Below are 25,611 nucleotides of genomic sequence, written 5' to 3'. Positions count from 1 at the left end.
GAATATGGAGCAACGATAACTGGTAATAAGGCTGGTTTCGACGCACGCGCAATCAACTGTAATTGTTGTTGCACTTTTGCATCGTTATCGTCTCGGACAAGAACTATGTTGTAACATTGTAGTTCACAGATACGCAGTGCATTACCGCCGCTTTTATCTTTACGACGTATCAATTTGCGCGCAGAAATAAGAGGGTTGGACGGAGGAGATAATTAAAGGGGGGAAAACAAACTTGCAAAAAGGACAGAAAAAAAAAAAAATAAAGAGAAGAAACAGAAACTCTTTGCAAAGAAATCGGCTCACACCCAACGGTAACGATTCAAAAACATCACGCAACGTCGTATTACATCGGAGTCAGGCCAACTGAATCAACGGCAGTAAAATTATTTTTCAACGTTGTGAGAAATACGGCAATTCAATTCTACATCGTTTATTCTCCGGTTTATCGTTATATTCCATAAGAACAATTTACGTACATACATATATATTCTCGTACCGCTCAGCCTTCGTTCGCCTTCGTTCGCCCTCCACTGCAGCCAGGGTCTTTCAAGTTGTAACATATAAGGTGAGCGGAGTATTCGTGATCGAACGCCTCTCACGTGTTTGTGTGATAATCGTATGCAAAATGCCGAACGCTCGAAGTGAAGAAAGCGAAGCAATCCAGCGAACGAGCGAGCGAAGCAAAAGTATCATTTGCTGCAAGCTCCAGGAAAGAAACGAAGGAATGAACAACGCGATGAATACTCTCCGAGGGAACTATCATCATTAGCCGTTATTATTACTGATGCCGATGTTCAAACTCCCTGGTGAATATCACTCGTAATTGGGTGATCATTGCTCGCTGCTGGTAATTAACCGTATATGCGCAGGATAATTCATTTGGTAATAACAAATAACCAGCTGTTATTTCTCCGAGAGTTGCATTTTATTGCAGTTCTCTGTACCGTGTTGAGGACAGACGATAAAAAATCTTTTGCACATCTCTTTTTCTTCTTCCAGTTCCTTTTTTTTTCCCCTGTACTCGGCATGAATATTCGAACGGGGGAAAAAACGGGGCCAAAACTTGCCGGTAGAACAATACGAAATTTTAACGGTTTCGTCAAATCTTCCGCTGCTCGTGACGGCCCGAGGCATGATACACGGCTTTGTTACGTATGAAATCGATGCCTGTTTTTGGTGTTCCTTTCGTCGAGAATGAGGACCGTGAGAGCGGATCAATTAAAATGAAGACGTCACGTGCAGGAATTTACTGACTGCAGGTAAAAAAAGAAGAAGATAATTTTAAAAAAAGCTGTGAAAAGATAGAGAAAAAACGACAGGCTTACTCATACACCGTGAATTGAAATAAAGAAATACCCGATTCTGCGGTGATGTATTTTCCATACGAAATCCAGTCTACTTGGACTCGTGAACGTTGACTGCGATATAATACTTGAACGCGTGACGGACGGCTTTTATAGAGTCAAAGTCAACAATTCACCGTGAAATAAGCAGCTAAATTTATTACAGCGTCATCCCGTCCCCCTCTTCGCGGATGTTTATTATACCGCACGCTAGCTGCTTGACAAAGTGTCTCCCAGTGGGTTTATTCCTTCTGCTTTTCCCCGAAACGGAAATGCGTATGTATAAGATGCAGGGTTATGAATTTTTATGGAAGGCACTGAGTCCGCGTTTCCGAAAGCGAGTCCATGATCGTATACCATGTGAACTTGATCCCTGGAACCAGGAAGGCGCTTAAAATTCGGGTCAATCCTTGGCCGGATTTTTTAAAAGCAAAATTCCTCGACAACTGCCCGATACCTTTTTCGAAATCACATCAATGTTACAACAGCGAATGTAGAACAAGTTCGCAAATCGACTTTTGTATTTCCCAATCTTATTTGCCGGCACCAGAGGCCATCGATGACTTACGAACCTTTGTTGCCGAGCCCTTAACGGACGCGACCCCTTGACGGCAAGGGCTACTCCCACGGCTTCTGTCAACCGCTAAAACGTGAAACAATAAATCTGCGCGGGAGCCTTGACGAGGCGACCCTCTTGCGGGAGGGGTTCTTATAGGGTTCTTATGGGGATGATGATGATGATGCCTCCGGGGGGTGACCTAATATGTCACAGTCTGTTGCAGTAATCTCGAACCGACACAGTCTCTTCTTCTACAGGGTGTTGCTGGTTGCTTTTCGTAGCGGATATCTCTTCGTCGACGGACGCCCTCAGCCCGCGTGAATACCAATAGCATGGGAAACTTTATCAGGTATCCCAAGAGTCGACTGACTTGACGAAAAATCCGTAAAACCATCGGCCCGTCTGTTTACTCGGGGATAATAAAATTGAACACTGTGTATGCGGACCCCATTGATGCCGTCGACGCACCGCTGGACTGTGTCGGTGCACAAAGCGATGATAGACGTACGAATGTGCGGGGAAGCTGCGGCATTTGCTCCTAATGGAGCGATTCAATAGCGACGATCCGATAAAGCTTCGGGGGGTCGTTAAGCTCGGTGCACTTGGGTATCGTCCTAGTTTGTTCTCGGTCGAGAAGTGCACGGTGTTTATATTGTACCCACTCTCCCGACCTCAGGCCATTGACAAACGGCACGCTGAGCTTTCATCATTGAGACGTGTACGAAGGCCGCGTTGGTTTTACCGCAGACGGGTCAATTTGTATTAGCATATGCCCGTGATTTTCCGTCTCCACGAACCCCTCCTTCCCAATGAGAAGCAAACGCTCGTCGATGGAGACGTTTCGGTTGCGGGCAGAAGAACCGAGGCACAATGACCGCGTGATTTACTGCCGGTTTGTTGCACCGCTGTTATTTGCAACACTCGACTAGGCAGGTACGCGTGCGCTCTTCTCTCGTGCCATGCTCGGCACCGAGTTGTTACGGCAATCTATGTAAATTTTCACGATACCAACAAACCAGCCCTGCCTGCCTGCCAGTCGGCGTATCTCATCGCCAATGCGCCCACAATTACGGACTGCCATGCTCACTTACACAACGAACGCTCGTTTGCTGGCACTAGTTTCCCGGCAAAGTATCAACCAACGTACCTACGCTCGGTACTTATTCAGTTAGGTGCTTGCACACCACCGCTTCTCGGGGCTTCTTCTCCCCGGCGAGAATTTATGGATCGTTTCTTTATATTCTCTACAGGGTCAGTGTTTTCTAAATAGACTCTCGGAGCATTCCATATTGTAATACGGACTGACCTTTCATCTCCGCAGGATTCAATTTTGCTTCAGTACCTACTCGTGTATGCAGACGTTTCTATTAGGCGATTTTTATACAGATTCTCAAATTCCGCGTCGAATGTTATATTTATCAACTCGATGAGAATCGTTGTCTCCAAGCTTCCTTATCTTTCCGAGTACTGGAAGGACATCCGCTCACCACTGGACTTGCGATGTTTCTTATCGTCCGGTAGAGCTTCTTATCAACCCTAACGAAAATCCATCTTTCACCTTAAAACGGCCACGATAAGACCCGGTTGACTCACATAGAACCGTATATACTTCGGTCACCTACGCACCTTCTGACAAATTCCATATTGGTTTCGCTAGCTTAACTTATCGGTACTAATTTTACAAATTATGACTGACTGGACACGTTGGGACTCCGCAGTAATCGTCGATTGCCCTTAAGTGCATGGAAATTTTCGATCGACGATATTCAAAGTAAACTCTCATTGCGGTCGGATGTTGGCGTAGCTGCAGCTCGCCTATCTCGCTCTTTATTTTTGCATCATCGTAAAGACGGTATAATGATAGACTCAAGTAACCAGAGAAATGAAAGTCGCATCGCAAAGCGCAGGTGTCGTTGTGGTCAGACTCGCTACTACGTGATCCCATTATCGCGTGCCCCATTTTTTTGCCAGATTCTCCGTACGAACTCGTTTTATTTCGTTGCTACTTATCTTCCCTCGTTGAGAACAGGCGCACGCGTCGATAGCTTGCTTCCTTGATCTGTAAGGTACAGGAGTTTTTTTTTCCGACGATGAACTTGTATACAAGCGTTGCGACAACCTGGGATCCTTGGCAGGAATGGAGTTGTCATTTTTTTTTTTTTTTTCAACTTGCAAATAGTCGGATCGCGCCAGGTGATAATTAAGCATTACCGCCGACATCGGCGCTTCTCGCAAGGGTAAACATAACGCCGTGTCGTCACCGCAACATGTCCGAATGTACGTGGATATGGAATTTTTTAGTCCAACATTCATTTGAATACGAATTTTCAAAATGGCCATCCTCATGGCTTCATTTCGTTAATTTATTTCCGTGTAATTACGCGGCTGGACCCTTTGGCGGTGCGATTTGCATATCAATTTCTTTGTGGCTCTCATAATTGAAAGACGACCGCGCGGGTCGAACCGAAGTCGGTTAAATAACTACGCGGAGCAACCCGAGTTCTGGAGACCACCGCGTTATAGTAATAAACATCTGGATATACGGTCGTAAGTGTTCGGTAGCCCTGCTTAGATCTGAATATTTTATACTCCTCGACTTCCTATTCCCCCCGCCGGAGATCAGGGCGCGGTTAGAACCCGACGAAAAGATTCTTGCCGATCCCGTGAACCCGGCCAGTATTATTTTCACCTTGATTTTCCACTTTTCACCGTCCGAGCCGCGCGTATGTTAAAATTAGGAGCGACAACGCGGTAGCGACTAGTCTCTAAAATCGATTGGCTCTAACAGCGGCCTAATTAAGAACTACTAAGAACGATTCTTTAAAAAGTACGTCGTTAACAAATACCTACAAACTCTTTTCCCGCTACCTATATTATACAGCTACCTCAAGCCTGCAGCCTCGGAAGACGTAAAAGAGATCGCCAGAAGGCAACTCGACTCGCTCTATATGCTAATGCGTGGCTTCCGATATGTGGGCATAACTTTACGCCTTTAACCTGACTTCTGCGAGAAACTTGGGGGCCACACCTATATTTCTACCGGGAAATTTTCTCGAATTTTTCACTATAAAATTTCCATTCGATTTCACTTTGAGTTACGGTCCGTTCAAATTTTTCCACGGATAGTATTATTATAGGAGGCTGGACGCGCCGAAGACTAGAAAAATAAAGAAGTGGAGGGAGAAAACATTTAATATTCGCTTGCAGATAGTAAAAATTTCGGGAACTTACGCGCGTAAACGGACAGGCAAAAATACGGTTGGCGATAATAATCGCGCGTTAATAAAACTTGGGTCTGGCGACAGTTCGGACACCGGCTCGCTAATTGGGTGCACATTTTTACGAGCCACTAAATTACTCGATGCAAATGCAAAGCTTCCGTCAAAGCTGCAGTTCTAGAAGCGCATACCTCGAAAGATTTACTGCTGGCTCATTACCCTAATGAAGACGCGCTCAGTGTTGAATAACGCGCGTGATGTTGAGAGATTTCCAGTCGAACATAGCCGCGCGTCCTGCACTTCATTCGCAAATTTAATCAGCCAAAAATTTTCCGTCACAATGAATTTGCGTTAAAATTCACGAAACTAGGTGTAATAAATTCGCAGCTGCAGCAGAGCGTTTTGGCTTCAGTTTTTAACGACGCGCGTTAATACGGAGCTAGGGAATTTGAATAAATTAATAAGGAAATGAAAGGGAAGAAAAATTGGCCGAGGTGAAAATAAAGGAAATTTTTTATGCGGGAACCGGGAGAAGAGCTTCAGTCGTGTTAACTGGCCGCGAGTTATAGCCGCGCTGTAATGCGCGTTTAATATTCAGCGCCGCCGGAGCGACAATTTACGGGACCTAATGAATTGGCAGCCCTGCCTCCTCGCCTCATCCGATCGTTCTTCTCCTTTATCCTTCTCGTAAAACCTTTTCGCACTCCCGACGACGCCTTTGCCGTAGTCGGAGATAACTTCTCCGATCACGTAAGCGTCGCGTTCGACTCGGAGAGGTTCCAAAACTTCATTTTCCAACGCAATTTCCAAGTCGTCCTGCGATCCTGCCAAAGAATATGATCCTTTTAAACTCCAGCCTTGCAGTTCCGGGGGATCGCGTGTTGGGGAATATAGATCCCGGATAGATCGCCTGCCGAATTTAGGATAGGATTATTTTTCCAGGTAGCTCAGAAATTTGGCATAATGACAGCGTTCTCGCGTCCTTGAAATACGTCCTCTTTTTTTGCATCGTAAACGATTTAAACCCTTCGAAGAATCCGTTTCTGCGCACGCGGTCTGTCGTACAAATTGTTTAATAAGAAGGGTGAAATTAAAGTTTCAAGGATGCCACGTCATCATCCCGTGGCGACCAGACGCGAACTGTTTCAGTCAATGACCTAAATCTGGTCCTGAATTTAATCCTTGTAAGGCGAAAAGGTCCGCCGGAGTAGGAGCGGATAAATCAAGGTAGCTTCTTGTTTGCCCGAAGGGACGAACTAGCGTCGGGAACCCTTTATTACTCGTACACGAGCAGGATGCATGGACGAGCTGCTCATCGCCAGACCGGAGAGCGGCGGTCCGTGTAGAATATGGAAGCGTGCTCTCACGGTGGTTTTTAATTAAAAACATAATTTAGACCGAGGTATATAACAGGTAGCTCTGTTCTCTTCTGGTGGGAACTTACCCAAAGGACCCAGACACCACTCGCATTATACATAATATCCACGGCGCAAGCATCGTCTACGCGGGTGACCTGGACCTCGCCAGGGCGGAGCAGGATCGGTAGTCTTGGTCCAGCCTGCGGTCACTCATGAATAACCCCATTAATTGCGCCCTCCGAAACGTTAGGGGCGCACCAAACGTCCATCGAAGCTTGGCGATAGCTCCGTTCAATCGCATTTTGTCATCGCCGGAATTGGCCAATGGGAAAATCGACTCTGGATATTATTCGGCAACTATGGCTGAACTCGACATGCTAAAGGCTTTAATCGTTCGGCTCAGGAACTGGTCCGTTCTTTCCAGTGCTGACAAGTTCGCAAAGCATGAAGGTGAAACCTTGAGTACGATGGGCTTTATTGAATGTATTCATTCGAGTTATTTCGGAGTCAAGTTGTACGGTTCGATGACGAAAAAGCAATTAGCGAGGTTCGGGAAGGAATTCCACCGTTCGTTTTTCCTCGGGATTCCTTCGGTCAGGCTAAAACAATAGCTCTGGAAACAGTAACGGAAGTAAGGGACTAAATCGATTTAGGTTCTAGTTCGAAAGCCAGCCCCTCAATTACCGTGTCACTAAATAGGACGAGAGGCTTTCCTCGTACACACTCCGTTATACCTAATATACCTTGCGGGTCGTGGTCAGCGAGATGTGGACGTACGTTACGTGAGAAGCTGCTTTCGTCGGAAAGGATAAAAGTGTGTTAAAAATCCATTTGTCCGAATTGCCGCTGTGGCGCCGGCTTCTCAGACACCGCTAGATAAAAGAAACGGCGGCGCGTGCCGCCGGAAGCGTCGCCGTATCGTCGAATGTGTCACCGAATAACCAGTTCACAACGTTGTGCGTTCAATTGAAGAGTACCCAAGTGCGTTCATCGGGCAAACGAATACCGGCTATCGCTGGCTTCTACAGCCGAGGAGATAATAAAAATCTCTTACTTTTATCCCACGCGTACCTGACGCCCGATTAATAACTGTTATTTATTACGGAATCCGCTGACTTCATGTTCTGGTCCGAGTGTAAACATCCTTTTTATCGTTCGTTACATTATATGTAGGTATTTCACAGTTTATTCCGCTACCCACAAACATTTGGACCAAAAACAACGGAGAATTCTTTGCTGTGAACTAACGCGCTTACCCGCGGTTGTTTATACGATTAACGAGCATGTCAAATCGTACATTAAATGCTCTGCGGTTTGTTCGTGACTCGAAAGGATCTTTCTGCGTGCAGCGCGTGAGTTTTCAAAATTAAATAAAAGGGCCAAGGCGCGATTCTTGTTTCCCGCGGCTATCGCACGTGCACTAACAATCCTTAGAATCAAGTGAATGTCTGACCCAATTTTCAAGTCGATTAGATTAACGTGTTGTGTTTTTCGTAATTCACACCGAGTAGAATCTTATTCATGTTTTTATTTCATGTTCCGTTAACGAATGTAATGACAACGTTTCGGATCTAATATCTGACTATCTTCTCGGTATAAAGTCGCTGTATAAGTTTTTTTTCTAGTTCCATAATCAACGCGCGTATAATCAATCCAGCACTCTCTGTTCCGTTGTTTGAATTAGTAGTAGATGATTTTCAGCCCGCATGGCACGAAGGTGTATAAATTAAATTAAAAAATATGATTCATGTTTGCGCAAGATTAATTATCGGTCGTTGATCGCGGGTGACGATTAAATTTCGTGACTTAGGTACGCACCTAATATCGAGTCAGGTGCTGTGGATCAGAGACGACGGTTTCTCCGAGACCATGTTCACTCAATGTTAACTGAGGTAAACTTCTTCGGGAATGATTTGAATTTAATAAAGCGAGCAGCCGTTAGCTCTCGTGTTCAATAATCCACATCACGCGAGGTTAACCAAACCAAACCCGACTCGACGCAGCTGACCACATGCGACGAGAATGATTATAAATTAAAATTCTCCCCCGCCCGTTCAGAGAACCAAAAAAACTTGGTATAAAAAAAATTCCTCCACACGTACATAATTCCGACGCTGTGATCAGCTAATCCGCAGCAAACTTATACCCGCAGTGATTCGACCGTCACACTCTCCACGTTATTTCACAAACAATTCATACCCCGAAAAATGATAACAGCGATTACTTTCCACCCCGTAACCGCGGGCGACCCTCGACGCAAATTATTTCGATATCCCGCCGATCCTGTGCGGCAATTAATCCACCCGACAGATCGCGAAACGTAGCGTCAGTCGCGGTTCGCCGCGGATTTTCCCGCTTCGCACCCCGGGCGTCGCGACGCCGCTCCGTCAGACGGCTGTCGGTCCTCTCCGCAGCTCTGTAAGGGTGGAGGTTCGTCCTTCCCCTTCGACCACGCGCTGACACCCACCCACCCAGCTGTCACGTGCCGTTGACCAACGAGCCGCACCGCGTGCGGTGGTTTCAGTTCCGGTACGGTGACTCGGGAAACGTCGAGTTGTACTTCTTTCTAATGGCCGCAGTGATGGCTGCGCTCACGCCGCTAATCGCCCCCAACTTAAACCGGGCGTCAGCCGAAGGGCACGGCTTGAGATTTCGGAATCCGCGTATCGCGGTGCGATTCCGGGAAGGTGCCGCGTCTGTAACCGAGCTGTGCTCCACGGATGGCTGGCTGGCTTGCTTCTTCGTGTTTTAATTTATGCGCCGCGCTGCTCGGGCCCCGGGCGTTATTAAGGCAGCCAGTGGGCACAGCAGCCGGGCCCAAGGTCCGTTGGGTCGGTTGGGTCACCGAGACGGGGCCCTAAAACAAAGGATACAAAGGACGCCGCTGTCGGCGGAGGCGTCGAGCTGACTTCTTCTCGGCTCGTAATCAGCGCGGTTTGATACGTCGGCTGCTTTTTCAGCCGGTCGACCCGGTAATGAGGTTATCATTCCCTCCGTGCCAAACCCCGCAAACCCCAACCTGTAATTACCCCGCGAAGATTGAAAAGACGTCGATATATACCGTAGTCTCGTTGGCGCCTCGCGGATACTCACCACCCCCTTTATATCCGTGGCCAATTACCACCATCAACCCCCACGGCCCGGCTCAGCCGCTCGATTACTTTCCGCGTACGCACCCCGCTTTTCTACTCATTCGTACGCGATCCTGTTGCTCGCACAGAACGTTGATGAATTTCTAATGGAAATTGTCTTTCTAATTGCGAACGAGGTACAAGAACGGTCTAAGGGTCAATATTTTATATCGAATCGTCTGGGGAGGATTTTCACTCCCTGCAACGTGGCTCTCATTTTCGTACACTGTAAAATCAAGTTTCAAATTTTCCAATCAATAGCTGTCCGAACGTACCGTTTCGTTGCGTCAAAATTTAAATTGACATTTTTTTTTTATCAACCACTGAACCGATGATGCTGAAGCTAAGTGTTTCACGAAAGAGTCGAGCCATTGAAAGAAAGGGTGTCTGAACAAGTTTCGTCAACGATTCTTTCCGCCCGTCGTTTCTCAACACGAATGCTCTCTGCAGCCCCCCGACAACTTTCGGTCTATAGAACATAATTAAACGGGTCTACAGTTGTCACAGACCGACGTCTCACACCATTTACGAATTCAAACATCTGCATCTTCGCTGTCACGGGTTTAATGCTACAATCCTAGACACGATTCATTTCTGAAACGAATAAACGACGGCTGTGATCCACTCCGGCGTTCGTTCTCCTTCTCAACTGCTTGTACCTCGAAAATTGCATCATTATTTATTCATACTTCCATTCTCGGGCGCCAGAAATGTAAAAAAAAATAAAAAACTTCCTGAATACGGTCATTGCAGACTACTTCTCGACCCGTTCAGCGTTGCTGCAAAGTCAAAACGTCGAGCTCGTATCGCGATCGTGCGGATAGAAAACCGGTGAAGCGATCTGTGAAAAAAAAAGTCGAAACCGCGTCACGCTCACGCGGCTAGGATCCCGGCATCTCTTTTATCGTGGGAGCAGCCGTTCGAGTCACGTATCCTTTCCCCCAGGATAAGCAGGACGGGTTGCCGCGATTGGAAGTCGCCGTTGTCCCCGGAAGATCCGGGGCATTGTTGGCGCGGATCAATACGCTTGAACCAACCCTCGCGCCTACCTGGGGTCCTGAGTCGTGGGGATGCTCGCGTAGGGTGGCATGGGCGTGGCCTCCGAGTCTCGCGGTAACGCGCTCTGGGTTCGGGGTCCCGGTTAATCCGGAGGACAGGAGTCCGGATCGGAGTAAAGTCGGGCGATACGCGTCGGCGTCTGCAGCGAAGTTGGCAGGTCCTCGGACCTGGTTTCGGGGCGTGTCGCCGGGATGGCGCCGACTGTTAATGGCCGCAGCAGCCAGACTTTAATTTCCTGTCGCTTCCGTAGAATCCCGAGCGTCGCGGTGCGCCGACTCGACGCCCGAGCTCCCGAAGTTTCGGTAGTCACCCCGAGGCCTCGGCTCCGCGAACTGAGACCCCGGAGACGAACGATTTGCATGAAAGTGTTCTTGATGCGAAGCTACGAACCGCCGTGCCGCCGCGCCGGAGGCCTCATTATCCTCCGGTGCCCGGCTCCATCTAGCGCTCCTCCGCGGTCGACGCTAATCTCGAGCTATTACAGCCCCGCGAGATGACGTCGTTAGTCCCTGGAGAGGGATACTCCGCGTCCGGACTGCCGAGGGTTTTTCCGATCCTCCGGGTCCGCCCGGCCTTATTTTACCTTCGTCGTGCACGCGGGAATCATCCTTCGCGTCGTCCCGGAATACCCGGAACTCGAGACATTTTTTTACCGCCCAGGTCCGCGTAACGTTACGCGTGCTTTGTTGTTTCTCTCTGAATGCGAATCGGTTATGAGTACGTCGATGGAAAAAATCGGTGTACATGTATACAGGTACGCTGGATATCAGTGAAATATCGGTGATAAGTCACCGAATCGTCGGTGTATGCGCACTGGTTTCTGCCAGTGGTGTTTGGGGATCGGTGAATTTTCACCGATTTAAATTTTTGAAAATTAATAAAAAATTATGTAACCTACGAGGATGCGACCGAGCTACGTAACGATCGATTCGATCAACGATCCGCAAAAGTCACGGCCCGACGACGATTTTCGCCGGTTCCTTAGCTCCGTGCCTCGCTCTAATCCTCGTTCTCTCTTCGTGTTTCAGGATCACCCGGGGCTGCGCGGAACCCCGCTGGCGATGCTGGCGGCGCAGTGCAACAAGCTGAGCAACAAAAGTCCGCCACCCCTGGCGGACGCGGCGGTCGGCAAGGGGTTCCACCCGTGGAAAAAGAGCCCGCAGAGCAGCGGGAGCTCGCCGCAACACTCGGGGGGCGGTGGCGGCGGCGGTTGCACGACCACAACGGGGGTGACGCAGAGGCCGACGGCGACGAGCAGCGCCGGCAGCACCGGGGGCTACGCCAGGCCTCCGGTAACCTCCTGCGCCTCGACCGCCCCCCAGTACGGAAGCGACCTCTACTTCCCCGGGACGGCGAGCGCCCAGCCGGCGAGCGACCCCCACCACCACCAGAGCAGCCTGCTCGGCAAGGTGGAGGGTGCGACCCTGGGCTCCGTTTACGGCAGACACCCTTACGAGTCGTGGCCGTTCAACGCTATGCCGGGAGCGACGCACGGCGGCATCAAGGCCGGGGACGGGGGCTGGTGGGACGTCCACAGCGCGGCGACCGGCGGGTGGCTGGACGTTAGCGGGACCGTCGGCGTCGGCGTCCACGCGGCCCAGATGGCCAACTACTCGGCGGATTACTCGACGAGCCTCGCCCTCGCCGGGAATCACTTGCTGGGCTCGACGACCGCCGGCCACAACCTGCTTCAAGACACTTACAAGTCGATGCTGCCCGGCGGGCCGCCCGGCTTCGGGCTGCATCATCACGCGACGAGCGGGGGCGGGGCCGGGAGCCCCCAGGGGGCCGGAGGCGCCGGCGTCGCCCAGGCACCCTCGCCGAGGTCGCAGAGGAGATACACCGGCCGGGCGACCTGCGACTGCCCGAACTGCCAGGAGGCAGAGAGGCTCGGACCTGCCGGTGTTCACCTGAGGAAGAAGAACATCCACAGCTGCCACATCCCCGGCTGCGGGAAGGTCTACGGGAAGACGTCTCATCTGAAGGCCCATTTGCGGTGGCACACTGGTGAGCGACCGTTTGTTTGCAACTGGCTATTCTGTGGAAAGCGGTTCACACGTTCGGATGAGTTGCAGCGGCACCTTCGAACCCACACCGGAGAAAAGAGATTCGCCTGCCCGGTCTGCAACAAGCGATTCATGCGCAGCGACCACCTCGCGAAGCACGTCAAGACGCACAGCAGCAGCAGCAGCAGCGGCAGCAGCGGGGCGAGCAAAGGCAAGGGGGCGGCGGGGGCGGGCAGCTCGTCGGCCGAGTCCTGCTCCGACAGCGAGGACAACGCGAGTCAGCAGAGTCCCATTTCGGGGCCCCTGGTTCAGGGGGCCCTGGACAGCAGCACGGCGGGTCAGCCGAGCACCAACAGCACCCAGCAGCAACCGGCAACCCCCATGACCCCAATGCAGATGACCCCTCCAACCCCGCTGACACCCCATCATCCCCACCACCCGCATCTCCCGCCGCTAATGGGCCACCACCCCCACCATCATCATCACGCAACCACCGTGGTCCCCACCACCCACCACCATCATCATCATCACACGGGGATGAGCATGCACTGAGCCCGGTGGGGCCCGGAGCCGCATGCGCCAACAACGCAACGGCCCTGGGCTCCCCCCTATCTTACCCCCTGAACCTCAACCTGATCCACCACCACCATCATCACCATCATCAGGCCGCCGCGGTCGCCGCAGCCGCGGCAGCCGCGGCCGCCGCCAATCATCACCACAACTCCTACTCCATGCAGCAAAATCCCGGCACCCCGGGCACGGCGCAGACCCCCTCGCCCTCCTCCCCCGCCCCTGTACATAGTCTCTAGGTACGTGTAACGAGATGAGACGAGTATTAACCCGACGCCCCCTCTTCTAACCCCCCTTGCCGGATTTTGACCAAATTCTATTCTGGGTGAAAGATCCTGATAACGATCCGTTCTCTGTATAAAATATTATATATTGCTGCTGTAATTTTTTATATTGTGTCTGGCTCCAATGCCTCCGCCTCTGCCTCCGCCCCTGACCTCGTCGTCGACCAACCCCCGGAACCGCGACCCTTCGTTACGTACTGCGGTATATGAAATTAGTAGAAAACGAACGATGGGACACAAAGTTGGAAGAAAATGATACGAAACAAAGATAAATAACTAGATGAGAAACACCGATACAAACATGTAAATACTATACATAGTGCGTGAAAGATGATATTATATTTAAAACGATATAATATTGTACAAACGAAACGAAGAGAAAAAAAAAAAAACTAAAACAACCCAATTGAGAGAGACAAAGAAAGGAAAACATACACACGGATGTACCATACACCAAACACCCCTTCGGCGCACACAAAAACTAGCCCCGAATTTTTTCAACTCCTGGCTAAGTTCCAAATATCATATCGCGCTTCTTTCAAGAATCTCGATTCCGATCGTTGAAAATTACGAGACTCCGCCCGAATCTCAATTTTCCGTACCTCGTGCTCTTTAGCCTTTCTTCTTCTCCGACTATACGCAGCCGAAAGTATCCAATATACGCACTGCGGTGGATAACTTCGGACGCAATTACAACTGTTTCACGTATACCATTATTTATGACATTTGGAACATAGCCTCGGACCGGCCCGCATATCACGCCCCCCCCTCTCTCTCCTCCCTTCTAAAGCTAGTATCGTACTATAATTAATTAATTATTATTAAAATATTATTATAAATATTATTAATGAAAAATCATTTACAAAAAAAAAAAAAATACAAACAACAAAAAAAAAGATACAGAGGATAATAAACGATGCTTTTGTGAATAACGCGTACTTAGACTCAATTCGACTACATCATTGCCCACCGCCTGTCTATGCCCTGCTCCGCCTTACGACCCCGACTCTCTTCCTCACTCGACCCCATCTTCCGTACTCACCTGAATCCCGATAGAAAACCAGAAAAAAAAAAAAGAAAAAACGAAAAGAAAAGAGAAAGAAAGAACGGGGAGAGAAAAGTCAAGGACGCCTGCTGTATGAGACGAGAGTCCTCGCTGCCTGCCCCTCGCTCGTGCCGCTCGCTGCTGCGTATCTGCAATTTGCGTCTTGCTTCGTGATCTTCGGTGCTGAGGTGTTAGGGGGAAGGAACAACGTCGATGTCGTCTCCGTTCGTCGTCGTCGTCGTCGTCGTCGTCGCCATCGCCGCTGCAGCCTCCTGCTACCCTCTTGAACAAATCGACGCAGGGCCCGCGGGGATAAAGTATCGGTGAAGCTAAAGACGAGGGAAATATATAACCGGGGCCCTTCGATCGAGACACGTCTTGTTCGGCTTGGTAATAGGGTTTTACGCGATCCATACGTAAGTCTCTTTAGCCTATTTCAGCCTAGCACCTTCCGATCCCGCGGTGAACAAAAAACGAAAGAGTAATGATAATAATAATAATAATAACAAGGGAAAGACGACATTTTAGCCTCTTCGTCGAAACTGATATGAGAAACTGAGAAAGTAGACCTCCTCACTCTGGCACACGCGTTCCTCGCCGTTTATCACCCTGAGAACAGCTGCACCATTTACCAGCCACATTGTCGAACTCTTCGGTCTTCCGAAAGCTTCAGGCCGACCAACTATCGTTTTCTTCACTCCTTTCACGCTGTACTCCACGCGTCATTTCTCTCAGATCGGGGTACGCTCGGCGTTAATCAACCCTCCGAAGGATCCCGCGGTTATTGTGATGGGACCCAGCGAAACACACGCGATGGTTCACTGATTTGGAGAATGGAGTGCTCGCAAAAACATACGCAAACACAGAGACTCGGTGATTTGCTTAACGCGGACAATCGGCAGCACCGCGGGGGTCAGCCAGCGGCGTTATTGAACTGTCGAGCTCTTTTGCAGCCTGTGCGCAAGTTTGCGAGGGGTGCGGAAAGATTTCGGAGAGAACCGTAAGAGGGTTGGCCGCGTCGTTATCGAATTGCCGGTGATTTCGCGTAAAGGCATAAACGGCCAAGTCGAACCACCGCGCTCCGTAAGATAAGTGAATAAGGCTGTGGTAGGTTTGAAGTATACACATCGCGTGACTATACGGCCTAGTAATTAGCGAGCAATCAGCGTAATTACTGAATTTTCGTACCGTTGGGTTTATACAATGTGAGCTGCACGAATTACGTCGTCACGTCCGTAACTCGGGCGAAAATATACAACCGAGGTTTGTATCGTGTAAGACTGTGAGCCGGGAAAAATTTGCACTCCGTTCGGTATCGCCGAACAGAACGTCCGAGTACGAGAAACTGCAAAAAAAGCTCGGAAGAAACACGCGAGGGAAAATTCGCTGCAAGTAATACAGTCGTAGGCGCGGCGTTAACGAGGTATAACGTCGCTGACGAGGGAAATTGAATCTCCTCTCGTTCATCGCGTAACTGATTCCGGCGGCGCGCTAAACAAATTTCGCGAGGTCATAAAAGTGGAATAAAAGCGGAAAGCCGCCGGCTCGGCGCATGTAATATTGCACGCGCCGTTAGCCAGCGGAGAACCTCTTTGCTCCGGCTCTTCGATGCATGAAACGCCACGTCGTAACATCGGCTTTCCGTCCCTCGGTGTACGCCCACCGGCCTCGTCTTCTCTTCTTATTTGCGACAATCCGCGCTTGCGCTCATCTGAAAACCCTCTCTGCGCTCCGAGAGCAACGGCTTCGTCTCTGTATCTAGCCAACTTCGGACCGATCTAATTGAGACACATTCGTACCGTGCGTGCAAGAGAGAGAGCATGCGTGAATAAACGTTGACGGTTTTTTTTTTTTTTCGCAAAAGCGCGAGTCCCAAACGCGATTCATTCTAGTTGTCATGTGAATTTATCGCAGCCCATTTTATACGTGTTTTAAACAACATGCTTGTGCCTTGATCTAAAAAATATGTTACAATATTGTTGAGGACCTTTTTCACCTAAAGGTTGTATTTTCTAAATCAGCTTTGAATCAAATCCAAAATTCTTACGAGGAATATACATTTAGCATTTTCGAAGACAAAAGCCGCACAGTAGTTTTATCTTTCTGACTTTCGTAGCGGACAAACTTTTTCAATCCAAGTTCTTAGTTCCGAATTGTTTCAGGCCAACAAAATTGAACTCGTGGGATTTTGGTTCGAGGTGTCAAATTTTTCAAACTACCATTCTCGCATCTATATTCTGTCATGCAACCAATCGGTCTTTGAATTTTGATAGATCGTCGATTAGCACCGAGGCGAACCTCCTACGTCTGTTGATAAATTGTTTTCAGATGTAACAGACCGCAGAAGACCGGTAATCGATACGGATCTTGGAGTGGGTCGCACAAAGTCCCGTTTAACTTTCTCCTCGGAGTAAATCCTGCGGCTGCTGAAAGTTCTGCAATAAGTTCTAAACGAGGATTATATTGTCACATATATTAAGTATCGCGCAACGCAGAGATCGATGGAACCAATCTGCTCCACGTAGCTAAAAATTTAGTTACCCGAATATTTTCACCGATCAATTTGGCGGCTCTCCCTCTGAGATGGTTATCTTATAATAGCCACACATTCTGACCAAATAAAATTCACCGGAATGAAATTACGAGCCGTGGCTTATACACTCGAGGCTTTGAGCAGAGTCATCGGAGCGCAGGGTGCTTTTCAGCTTTCAGGGTCAAAAGATAATCAAATGCTCCGCATTATTAGCGGGGATGACTCGACGCATGTCCCCCTGCAGGTTTACCATCGGCTCGGAGAACCGGGCGAACCCAACTTTTGTGCTGTAGAAAGTCGATACGATTTTAGGCAGGCTTATTTATTGGCTCTTCGGCCGCGATCAGCATTCGGCTTGACGATTCAATCGAGAGCAGATTTATTCAGATCTCGGTTTACTTTTCGGGAAGTAATTAGGGTAATTATAATACAGGCAACGAGCCTTCGTCTACAATGCGCTCAGATAATTAGAAGTATACAGCGACGGAAATTTTTCACCCCCAATCAAGACGAAACGGGGTGAAACCGTCCCCCGTAAAGTGGATCAATATGGCAGAGATTACGGAATAAGATCGTTATGCAAAGCAGAAGTCGCGAAGCGCGTGGGGGTGGGTTGGAGGTTACGAGGTACTACCGAGGGTAGGGAATTACGATGGGGTGGCGAACGGAGGATGCGGTTAATGTCGTGCCATTCGCAAAAGCCCGGGGGGCCGCTTGGCTGATTTAACCAACGGGGGATGCCGCGTTTGTTATTCAATTTGCAACCGGTCGCGAGGGGGTTGCTGCCTCGCGCTCGTCGTCGGCATGGCAAGCTCCAATATCGTTCCAGAACTCCCACTCTGGTATACAATTCGCGCGTTTATACGTCGCACGAGCGCGATGTGTAAGATTCTAGATTTTAACCCTACAAAACGCGGAAAATAATTGTCGGGTGATCTCGCCGTATATAAAGGGTTGAAAACTTGTCAAATTCTTAAACTCTCCATCGGAGAAACGGATGAAGGGAGAAGTTACTCATTGTGCGTCTTATAGAATTTAAATCGAGGACACGAACAAAAGAGGCTGAAGAGAGACGAGTTTGTTTCTACGAACAATATTTAAAGGGGTGAGAAATTTTCCCTCCCGAATTCCGCACCGCTGCAGGGGTGTCGATGACAATCGCAGTCACACATGCATAATTGATTGGCGAGAGCGGCCGCATCTCGGTGTCATCCGGACCGGCACCCTCTGCGAATGTATTTGACGCTTTGCTGTAGATACGCATATACGTACACGTGTTCACGCGTACACACACATATATATATATATATATACGAGGGAGGGTAATTACGTCAGGGCAATAGTCGACGCCCTGTGACCGGGCGCACGTAATGCCGCATAACGCGAGCCGTACGGAGAGACGCTAGCGGACAATCGGCACTCGAACTGCGTCCATTAATTTTCCGCGATGCCGACTCTCGAATTTATTATAATGGACCACGAAACGTGCCTTGTATACATAGATATATACATGTATACTCGATTCAGAGACGCTGTTGCGGCCTACTTGCGGAGAATGATACGATCGCTTTTTAAACTTTTTTTTTTATTATTTTTTATTTCACTCGTAGTGGATCGATTACTTTTTGCGATTTCTTTTTTCTAACCTGACCATAATCGAGCCGATTCCGTCATTAGGATTCCAATTTTCGTTCACGAATAAACAAGCCATTTAACGAATTATGACCATCGCCGATCGGCACACGATAGACTTGCGTAATTCTGTAGGATTCGGGACGTGAACCAGTCGAAATAGTCGTGCCAGAGTCGGGATTAGGCTCGGAGAAATAACTTGTTTTACGATTTCTTGTTATTCAGCTCAACGATTTCACGCGCACGGATATAAAATGTAACAGGCAACTGAGATAGTAATAATTTTCAATCAGAACTTTCGTGTATATGATTATAATATCGCATTGGCGATATAATTTAACGATTATCTATCATCGCGATTCATTGCCAAATCGATCAATCCTTCGTACCCAACGTATCGGTATGGCAAAAAAATAATCAGACGGACAAAAAAATTATTGGCATCTTTTGTACTCTTCGTACAGGTAGAACAGTTTTATGAATAATTATTATTCAAATTGTATTGCGATATGATGACGCATTAGAATCCAGCAGCACGTGAGATCTGGAGTGTGTGCGTGTGTGTGCGATATCACTTTATGCAAAACTCACAACTCAATTAGCGGTAATGACCAAATAGTGTAGAGTTAATTTTATGACAATGCAATTATACCTGCCGCAATTGAGGGGCAATTACCTACAATTCCGCGCGTAGAAGTAGTTGTTCGTGTACGATGTATATAATAACCAAGAATTGTTGCGACAATTACCTCGGCTGTCGCACATCCAACAATTTGTATTACTGGTTTTTTTTTTTTTTTTGTTTTTTTTTTTGTCTTTTTTTTTATTTCCAGTTGCCTTTTTTTATCCCTGCTTTGTTCTAATCTTTCTGTTATGTGAATTATGCGGACTGTCAAATGAAGAGGGAGAAAAAGAGAAGGAAAAATAATCGAAATATTATCTCGAACGGATCTCTCATTTCCGTTCTTTGTATTTACTTATGTTACGGTAATTTGATTCGTTAAAATTCAACGTTGAAACGTAAACATAGGTATCTAAATCGAACACGATTTGTTCAATAACCGTAATATTATTTATTGCTGATAAAGCTGAAATGTGCCAGGGTCGATTTGAGCCCAACACACTTGTAATTCAGTCTAAATTTCTGAGGCAGCCGCACACGCGTTTCACACCGAAAATCGAGGTGAATTTTCTTTGGCATAAGGTTTCATCGTGTGATATATTTTGTTTTCATCAATCGGTTGAGGATATATTCGGTTACTTTACGTTACGTAATATTGCGTCCAACTAGATGATTATCGATTTTTCGAATTAGTTTATCAGTCCGCTCCCGAAATCTCATTATCTGAACTTCATTAAATCTGCACCTCTCGTGGATGGATCCATTCAAAAGGATACAAGATGCGATATTTCTTCTTGTTAGTTGATAATTAATCAGTCAAGTCCACCGTACGTAACAAAATCATGAAATATTGAACGTCACGTGTAAGTTTTCTCCTCTAGTTAACGAAGAACCCAATTGTCTTTTTGCCAGGTATTAAAAAACGTCCGGGATTGACAACCGTCGAGCGGAATCATGGGTGGGCCGTCGAGACTGCGTACCATCACTGATGATCGCTTCTCGTGCTTCGGCGTCGGCTGCGACGGTCGGCAGGAGTCACGTGTCAGGACGGCTGCATGACGAGAGGAAAACGCGGGAAGAGAAGAAGACGAAGAAGAAGAAGAAGAAGAAGAAGGAAGGAGGGATGGAGAAAACCAACTCTGGAGCTTTCACCTCCTCCCTCGCCCTCCAGCTCCAGGTCACTTCGCCACTTGGCGGCTTCGCGTTAACCAAAGTCAGGCCGCCGAGCGTCCAATCCGTCCACGAAAAAGGCTCATCCCGGGAATCGATGAACAAGTTAATGATTGGGGCGCAGAAGCGAGATACGAAGACGGACGCAGTCAAAATTCGAGCATCCACGCGCGCAAGGTTCACCGGCTGGAGAAATACAATCCCATGATCGATCCGGAGAAGAGGAAAATAGGGTATTTCGCTTATCAGGAAGGAAGAAGAAGAAGAGCAGGAGGAGGAGGAGGAGGATGGTAAAAAAGAGACGCTAACAAGGCGGATGAGGCATGTGGCAGGCAGAACTCACACGGGTCCAGCGGCACGCGCGTCCTGTTACAAAGTGCCGCCCCAATCGAGAAGGACGAAGAAAACAAGGATCAGGCGGTGTCGTTGATGCTCGGAGCTCCGGGAGATTAGGAGACCGGAGCTGCAACGCCGGCTCGGCTTGGCGCTCTCTCAGCACCGCTTCAGGAACCCGGCGTTCGGGGAACGCATAAATTATAACCCCTGATTAGACACGCGTATACACGTGTATACGTATAGTGTGTAATATACGCAAGACGTTTTTCGTTTCCAGAGACCGAGTCCAAGGGTCGTTTTTGAGATGGTGCAGCAGTCCTGCATCGCCGCACCGACTCCGATGGGCACGAATGTATGATAAACAATTTTATGGCTATGCATCGTACGGTGCACATTTATATAGATATTGTTATTTATGTATATGTTCATGTACAGACTCTTCGGCGAGGAGCTTTGTTGTCTATACTGCGATACGTCTGCAGAATCAGCTAAGACGATGTTCGATACATACACAATATGTATAATATGTATTCTTTTCGAATATATATATATATATATGTAAATGCTTAGAATTTTATTCGAAAAGGTTCGAAAGAATCAGAGCTTATAATGTATAATTACAATATCACTTTTAATTTTGTCGACCAAAGTTCAGCTGCGATATAAAATAAAGAGAAAACGAAACGGAAAGTGGTGAAAATAAATAACATGTCTAACATTCCAATCTATGCACACAGGTATAATAATATTGCATATACTCTATAGAATAATGAATATATGCAAATACGAATATAAATAAATAAATAAATAAATAAATGTAGTGTACGACCGAATGGAAACAATTCCTTTGAAAGGAAATTTTGAATTTGAGAGTAATTAGAAGCGAGTTGAAACAAAATGAAAAACAAAAAAAGAAAAAAAAAAATACCAGAGAGTAAAAATATATCAATCAAATATTAAATGAAAATTGATATTTCTGTAACTCTATAAATATAACCCGCACGAATTATTATTACACTTATAACAGATCCTTAAGCGACGAATATTGCAACAATGAAATTGTATGATATGTATGTAATTTCGTAAATATAAAATTAAAGCACTCTTAATCTCCCATTCGTACTATATAAGATATGCATTGAAACCTACAAACCATCAATTCCTCCCTCGTCATCGGGGCTACATGCAATATATATATATAATATATAAATTAATCCGAACCCGCAGAGGCACCGGCTAACGAACAGCGGACACCACGAAAGTGGTCAGCGAATCCGTGAAATTTTGTGAAGGTAATGTGACGCCCGTGGAGCGCCGATTGAACTTAATTATTTGCCATTAAGGGTCATCATGGTGTCCGGTTTGTCTACGCGATACCGGGGGCGCCAACCCCCGGGAAAATCCCTCCAATCGAGCAGCCCGTCGTCGGTCAATTCTGCCGTGCAAGCTCGACGCTTTCGACGCTTTCGACGCTCGTTGTACGGAAAGAAACGATAATTCCTCCGTTGGGTATCGCGAAACCTTATATACTGTACGTAATGCTAATTGGTAGGATCTATGAGATGTCCACTCACCTCGTGCGTCGAATAGTCACCGGAATTAATTGGAAACCGTTCCTTTTCTCCCTCATTGGGATGCACAAATTTTACGGCGCACTGCGATTCGTTCCGAAGTTGAGTCGAGACTGGATTAGCAAATCCGAACTGTTGTTGGTCGAGCTTTACCGCTGTCTTGTTCGAGGGTCAACAGCGAAGAAGAAATGACAACAAAACCCGGCGCCGATATCGATCGATGTCTCTACATTTGCAGGATAAACAAGAAGCTGAGAGCACAGGGCACGAAGCAAGATTCAAATTGAATTAGAGGACCGACGACTTTGGTCTGGATCGTGATCTTTGTCAGTGTGTTGTATTATTCCGATATTATGGTGCGTTCAATCACGGAGAAGGGGCGGAGAAGATATGGTCTATACACGAGTGAGACAACGTATTGGGTAAGTTTGGTATTTTTTAAAACTCATTTTGTCACGGCGAATTTAACGAACTGTCGCAACTTTGTTCCCCCAATTCCTTAACTTTTTCTTCCTACATGCGATATTTTACAAAAAACTGAGAACTAGAATTTTATCGTTTACCCTCAATCAATCCTGTGCCTGTGCCGGTCATTATTTATTTCATCGATATACATTATTCAACCAGCAAAGATTAGTATAACCGTCGATGAAAGTGTTTACATTGATCGTTAATTGCTCGGTCTGTTTCAAATTGAACGATAGTTTGGCATGAAACCAACAACTTTGTGCCGCCTGCGAGAGACGAAATTTGAATTTTTATCACCGTGATTTGCCTACGCACGTATTTATAGTTCGTGACTACGAGCAGATAAAAAAGAAGAAATAAACTTGCGTTGTTCGATAATTAACTTATCCAAATTCGAATGTTCCATATGTGTAATAATTATTTATAATAAGCTACATGTATATATGCCATTGCCTTTAATAAGCACGCTGCGCGTATATAAGTAACAACTTGGTATAAAATAACAATAAATATGCAAATCCGTTTAAACATTTGTACAAAGCAGCCAACGTGTATTTAATTCACGTACAACCTGTGTAATACGGATCTGCTGTGTGGAATAATTTATTCGACGCGAGTTGTTTCGCAAGTCGGAATAACGATCAACGAGTCCGAATGAATGGATATAAAATTCAATTCAATATGTAAAATAAAAATCCCGCAATAATTTAAGTTCGTAAAATTTGGTGCGAATGCTTAAACTCGTGTGGCAGGATCGGAGGTGTTGTGAAATAAAAAATGAATACACGAGGTGAAAAAGGAACAACAGTGACGTCACTCTCGGTAACGAAGTTTCGCTCTGCAACAGAGGTTCGGATGTAGTTTCTCAATTTTAGACCGTTTAGACGCTCCTCTCGGCAGCCCTTGCGTCGTTCATCATATTTCTGTAACCCGCTGTCGCGTTATAAGTGACAGCGATTAATCGTGTCCCGCCAACCGTTCTAAGCCAAGATCAAAGCGCAAGTATTTCAGCGCGTTGTAAGTGTTTGACGTACAAGCAAACGGCGGTGCTGCGATATCAAACTTCGACCGATATTTATTTCCATCAAAGTTTATCGAGGGATTTAAGAGAAGTCTTCGTCGATATTCCCGGATCCCAAATTTCGATAAGACAAATTAATCGAAGATCAAGTCAATTCTATTCTCGAACCCTGCATCGGTTTAATGATTCGATCTAGTGGTAGGAACGGGTCGAAAAGACGCGAGGCGTTATGATAAATGAATACAGGCAAAAAGAAACCACACTCACCACTTCCGGTACGTGACAAAGACATACGCGATGACTGACTGTTAGAAGTTATAAATTGTTCCGTGAAATCTGGTACATAGGTTCTGTACCTTCGACTCGTAACTATCTACATTCCTCGGTCGACGATGGTATTTATAAAATTTAATGTCGAGCACTCTGTGAAAACGTGATGCTAACAATCTCGCTGACTAGAATTTTTTGGAGCACGTAAACTCCGACGTAGAAGATTTTCCAACATCTGTAAAGCCGCGAGGAAATTCGCAAAACGATTGTCACCTTAGGATTTCAAGTGAACGATTACTGCAACCGCGTTATAACTTGATCTGTAAATCTTTAGGTGGAAATTATTCTATCGAAAAAACGTGAACGTTTTTCGCACGTTAGTTTTGGTCACAGAAGATCAAAACACCAGCAATTGAAGAACGGACATTTCAACATTTTACATCAAGAAATTGATTATTCTTTGTCGATTCTTCCGAGTAATAAATTCGATCATAGCCTGATCTGTTTATCGCAACAGGATATCTGGCAAGTATAATATCGCATCCTCGTTTGGTTGATCCTGTAACCTAACATGGGTTAAAAGATAAAATTCTATCAAAATTACAGAGCCAATTATTCGGGTCGGTTGATTTGCGGCGACAAATTTGGTCTTCTTCGTCCGAAAAGCGTGAGGATTTTTAAGGACAGTTCGATAATTTCACGGGACATTGGTCGGGTATGCGGAGAATGAATGAAAATTAGTCCGCATCGTCCCGATGTCTGGTGGTTAATTGATACGTCTGCATCTGCAGTCGCTCAGCGTCGTTAGAAGGGTCGTGAAACGTCTCTGGCGTTTCGTCGCTGGATCCTTCTCCTCTGGTATAGCTGGTGTGATTTAGCGCCTCAACTTCCTGGCGATCTAGTTAACACTCTTTCCTCTTCGTCGCCCTTTCTCAGAGGCAGCATCGCCAGCTCTCGTCGTGACTAATACCCCTTGGCATATATTTTTATCCAACCATACAGCGTGGAATAGAAGAAGCGAAAAGAGAAGAAAATAAAGGAACCGGTACTCAAAACCCGCCAACATATGTGACAAATAAAATTCACACTCTCCATAAATTCTCACTTCTGCGGCTCGCTTCGCAAATGCATTTATACACTCACTCATTAGACTCTCGCTTCTCGACGGTTCGAGGTTGGATGAGTTTGACCCGTGTTTCTCAGCTTCCTGTGATTAACGTCTATCTCTCTTAATTAAGCGCTGGTAGATCCGTTGGATATTTCGTCGTCACATATACGTCGGGGTGGTAAGACTCAAAATGTCTGATAATTTAATACCCTTGTACCGATATAACGTTACGTCTTCTCGAATTGAAACGAGAGAGAAAAAAGACCACGAAGACGGAACGCGGAGTCCTTGAACATTCTCGCGAGAA

At 47.0% G+C, this 25,611-nt stretch overlaps 1 protein-coding gene across 4 annotated transcripts in view; it reads left to right on the top strand.

Annotated features, from left to right (window-relative positions):
- LOC124297399 (transcription factor Sp9) overlaps positions 1-21,982 on the top strand; it is an 89,080-nt gene extending 67,098 nt beyond the window's left edge. For 3 of the 4 annotated variants that reach the window (XR_006906600.1, XR_006906599.1, XR_006906598.1), the window contains one exon: positions 20,273-21,982. Coding sequence is in view for 1 of the 4 variants with exons in the window: in XM_046748381.1 (XP_046604337.1) it covers positions 11,697-12,675; positions 12,744-13,483 (1,719 nt within the window). In the remaining 3 variants the exon portion in view is untranslated. Of the gene's footprint in view, positions 1-11,696; positions 12,676-12,743; positions 14,637-20,272 lie in introns of those variants that run through there. The other variant, XM_046748381.1, reaches the window with a different exon arrangement.
- The last annotated feature ends 3,629 nt before the right edge of the window (positions 21,983-25,611 follow it).

The sequence above is a fragment of the Neodiprion virginianus genome, chromosome 2 (genome assembly GCF_021901495.1).
Source record: "Neodiprion virginianus isolate iyNeoVirg1 chromosome 2, iyNeoVirg1.1, whole genome shotgun sequence".
NCBI lineage: Eukaryota > Metazoa > Arthropoda > Insecta > Hymenoptera > Diprionidae > Neodiprion > Neodiprion virginianus.
The sequence above is the reverse complement of the archived record's forward strand: the minus strand, read 5'-3'. Positions and strand labels throughout refer to the sequence as shown.